At 37.4% G+C, this 2,928-nt stretch overlaps 1 protein-coding gene across 1 annotated transcript; it reads right to left on the reverse strand.

Annotated features, from left to right (window-relative positions):
- Window positions 1-853: 853 nt before the first annotated feature.
- mrpl42 (mitochondrial ribosomal protein L42) lies at window positions 854-2,380 on the reverse strand. The gene is made up of 3 exons (XM_010794457.1): window positions 2,237-2,380; window positions 1,205-1,259; window positions 854-950 (listed from the first exon to the last, which is right to left on the reverse strand). The coding sequence occupies exons 1-3, from the start codon at window positions 2,313-2,315 to the stop codon at window positions 854-856; spliced, it is 231 nt and encodes a 76-aa protein (XP_010792759.1). The 5' UTR covers window positions 2,316-2,380.
- Between the last annotated feature and the right edge of the window lie 548 nt (window positions 2,381-2,928).

Below are 2,928 nucleotides of genomic sequence, written 5' to 3' on the forward strand. Positions count from 1 at the left end.
GGGGTCCGTGCACACTCTACACGGGGTATGGCTGTGTCAACAGCCTTATTTAACGGCATGAGTGTGGAGGACATATGCACGGTGGCGCAGAGTCCTGCATCGGGTCGGGTATCCGCGGGTACCCGACGGGTGACCTGCAAAAAAGGTGATTTGCTGGTGGTATTTTTTCAAACGCTTTTTTCCGGGTTCGGTTCTGGGTAAAACAAAGATGATGCGGGTCGGGTTGCGGGTGTTGCATAATAAATATATTTAAATAATAATAATTTAGTTTAATGTTTAAATCCTCAGACCTCTCCTCCGCGGGACCGAGCATAATCATAACCTCTGCAGCGCATCTATCTGCTGCTGAGCGCGCCACATTCTGAATGGCTGAGGTGAAGCTCTCTATAGCGGAGAATACAGCATTTTCAATAACTCTTCCTCAAGAGCAAAATCCAACGTCTGGGAGGCTTTTGGTGTCATCCTAGATGGAGAGAATAACCAACATCCCAGGCTTTTTGAGCCAAATATGCAACTGCGTGTGTTAATAATTGCACGTTTTCACTGCTTATATATATGCGGGTTCGGGTCGGGTTGCGGATCTTGTGCCGGCGGGTCGGGTCGGGTTGCGGAACTAATTGGTAATATGTGCGGGTAGCGGGGCGGGTTTGGTATTGCACGTCGCGGGTGCGGGGCGGGAGCGGGTCTTGAAAATCAGACCCGTGCGGGACTCTGCTGTCCACTAACCCTTTTTTCAATAAATGGATGTTTTCAAAGTAAATTCGTTTTTAATAATCGTGATATCAATTATTGACCCAAATAATCGAGATTATGATTTTTGCCATAATCGAGCAGCCCTAATTGAGGCTATGGATCACTCTCTTACCTGGGTGAGCTCATAGGGAACGTCAACAGTGGGATGGTAGCACACGATGGTTTTCCCATCTGAGGTCACACCAATATCCACATTACTAAATCAAAGAAAACGAGAGGTTAATATCCTGATCACAATATCACAAGTACATTTATTAAGTATCTTTATTCCAGAACATTTTAATGTGCTTTCTTCATTTATTTGGTTTAACTGAATACTTTGCTGATGATAAAACCAACAGACAAAGTATACATCCTTCACAGTTCAGACATTACAGTACGAGACAAGGAGCGTATCTAAAGGTGCACTTTTAACACATATTTTTAAATAAGTAATTCAATACGTTCTTACTGGTTATCATCAAGTGAAGGACCACTGGACTTCTGTCGCATTGGCACCAAACATGCTGCAACAGAAAACAAAACAGGTGAGACACACATATATACTGTGGTTTAAAGTAACTAAGTACATTTACTCGTTACCGTACTTAAGTACAATTTTGAGGTACTTGTACTTCACAGACTTTACCAGCTTTGAGAACACTTTAATGATCAAAATCATTATAAAACATATAATATATATTATTCTGAAATGGACCAATCTGCACAATGACTACTTTTACTGTCGCTACTTTAACTATATTTTAATGATAATACTTTTCTACTTTTACTTGAGGAACATTTTGAATGCAGGACTTTTACTGTAACAGAGTATTCCTACACTCTTGGTACTTCTACTTTTACTTAAGTACAAGATCTGAGTACTTCTACTTTTACTCAAGAACAAGATCTGAGTACTTCTACTTTTACTCAAGTACAAGATCTGAGTACTTCATCCCTCTCTGCATAATATCTATAATGCACTAGTTAACAGGACACATTTAGCTAGAAAGTAAACATCACATCACATTTAAAACGCTTTAATCCCTGCACTATGCACACTATAGTCTTTGATGTCAGGGTTTGACGTCCTTGCAAGACACATACTTACAGGTCAAGAAGTAAGATATACTTTATTGAACCCAAATTAGAACCACATTTTGTGACAACAGTGTGTTAAAACAAGGCATTGCACATAGTTCTGAAAAATAAAAAGAGTAGAAAATAAACAAACATAACATATAAACATCTCACATTCATGCCAGAGCAAGCATGCATTAAGGAATACTATTATTCACAGTTATTAGATATATTTTATACATTTGTACAGGTAAAACACAGTTAGCCAAATGCTAGTGTTTACCTTCTGAACACAGTCTCAAGGTTAGCCTCTGTTAGCATTGCTCGCTACACCATTGAGCTAACGGTTATAAACGGTTACAAAAACACCACCTTTAACTTCAGTACTTTCATAAATTGTTAAATGGATAAAAAAAGAACTTACTTTGTACATGTCTTAATGTGGTGCCGTTAGAAAGTCGAGTTAAGAGACTGTGTAGTTTGCATAAATGACCCGACGCCATGCTCAGTTATCAACGGCTGTGCATCAATGAAATAGTTCCGGGTTAGATTCAGTAACTTTGGTTCCACTTGTCAAACGAAGTGAGGAAGCAGTCATTACAAATCCATTACAATTGTACTGTATATACGTGCACATTAAATGTACTACAAGGACATGTTATTGATATTAATTGTAGTATAAATGTACTTGTATAATTGTACATCTGAATTTTCATTTGAATATGCTCTAAAAATAAAACAGTTGAAATAACAAATAAACAGCAATGTTCAGATCAATTACTTATTTATTGTTTAAATAAAGGTGAATGTATTATTGTGTTCAGAACACTCTATAAGCACAATATGTTACATCTATTAAATAATGGCTGTCTTTTCAAACTGAAATGGTCTCGACGTCCTCTACAGTGGACATACTGTAACATTTAAAAATTAAATTAAATTAAAAAAGGTAGGAATAGATAGGAAATACAAAATAAAGAGAATTAGAAGACGCATTTTTTCCTCGGTTCCCAGGAGGATATGTAAAAGTCCAGCCTTTTTACCCAATCCTATCATTTGAACATTATTTTTGACACCTGCTTACTATACTATATGCTTGAACAAACTATTTATTTT

Source organism: Notothenia coriiceps, unplaced genomic scaffold (assembly GCF_000735185.1).
Source record: "Notothenia coriiceps isolate Sejong01 unplaced genomic scaffold, NC01 NC01_scaffold00037246, whole genome shotgun sequence".
Classification (NCBI taxonomy): Eukaryota; Metazoa; Chordata; class Actinopteri; order Perciformes; family Nototheniidae; genus Notothenia; species Notothenia coriiceps.

Excerpts from the sequence above, each read along its gene's own strand:
- mrpl42 (XM_010794457.1), bottom strand. The coding sequence starts at position 2,315 with ATGGCGTCGGGTCATTTATGCAAACTACACAGTCTCTTAACTCGACTT. Across the intron at positions 1,260-2,236 it reads CACATTAAGACATGTACAAA|CATGTTTGGTGCCAATGCGA; the intron begins GTAAGTTCTTTT and ends TTTCTGTTGCAG. Across the intron at positions 951-1,204 it reads CCTTCACTTGATGATAACCA|TAATGTGGATATTGGTGTGA; the intron begins GTAAGAACGTAT and ends TCTTTGATTTAG.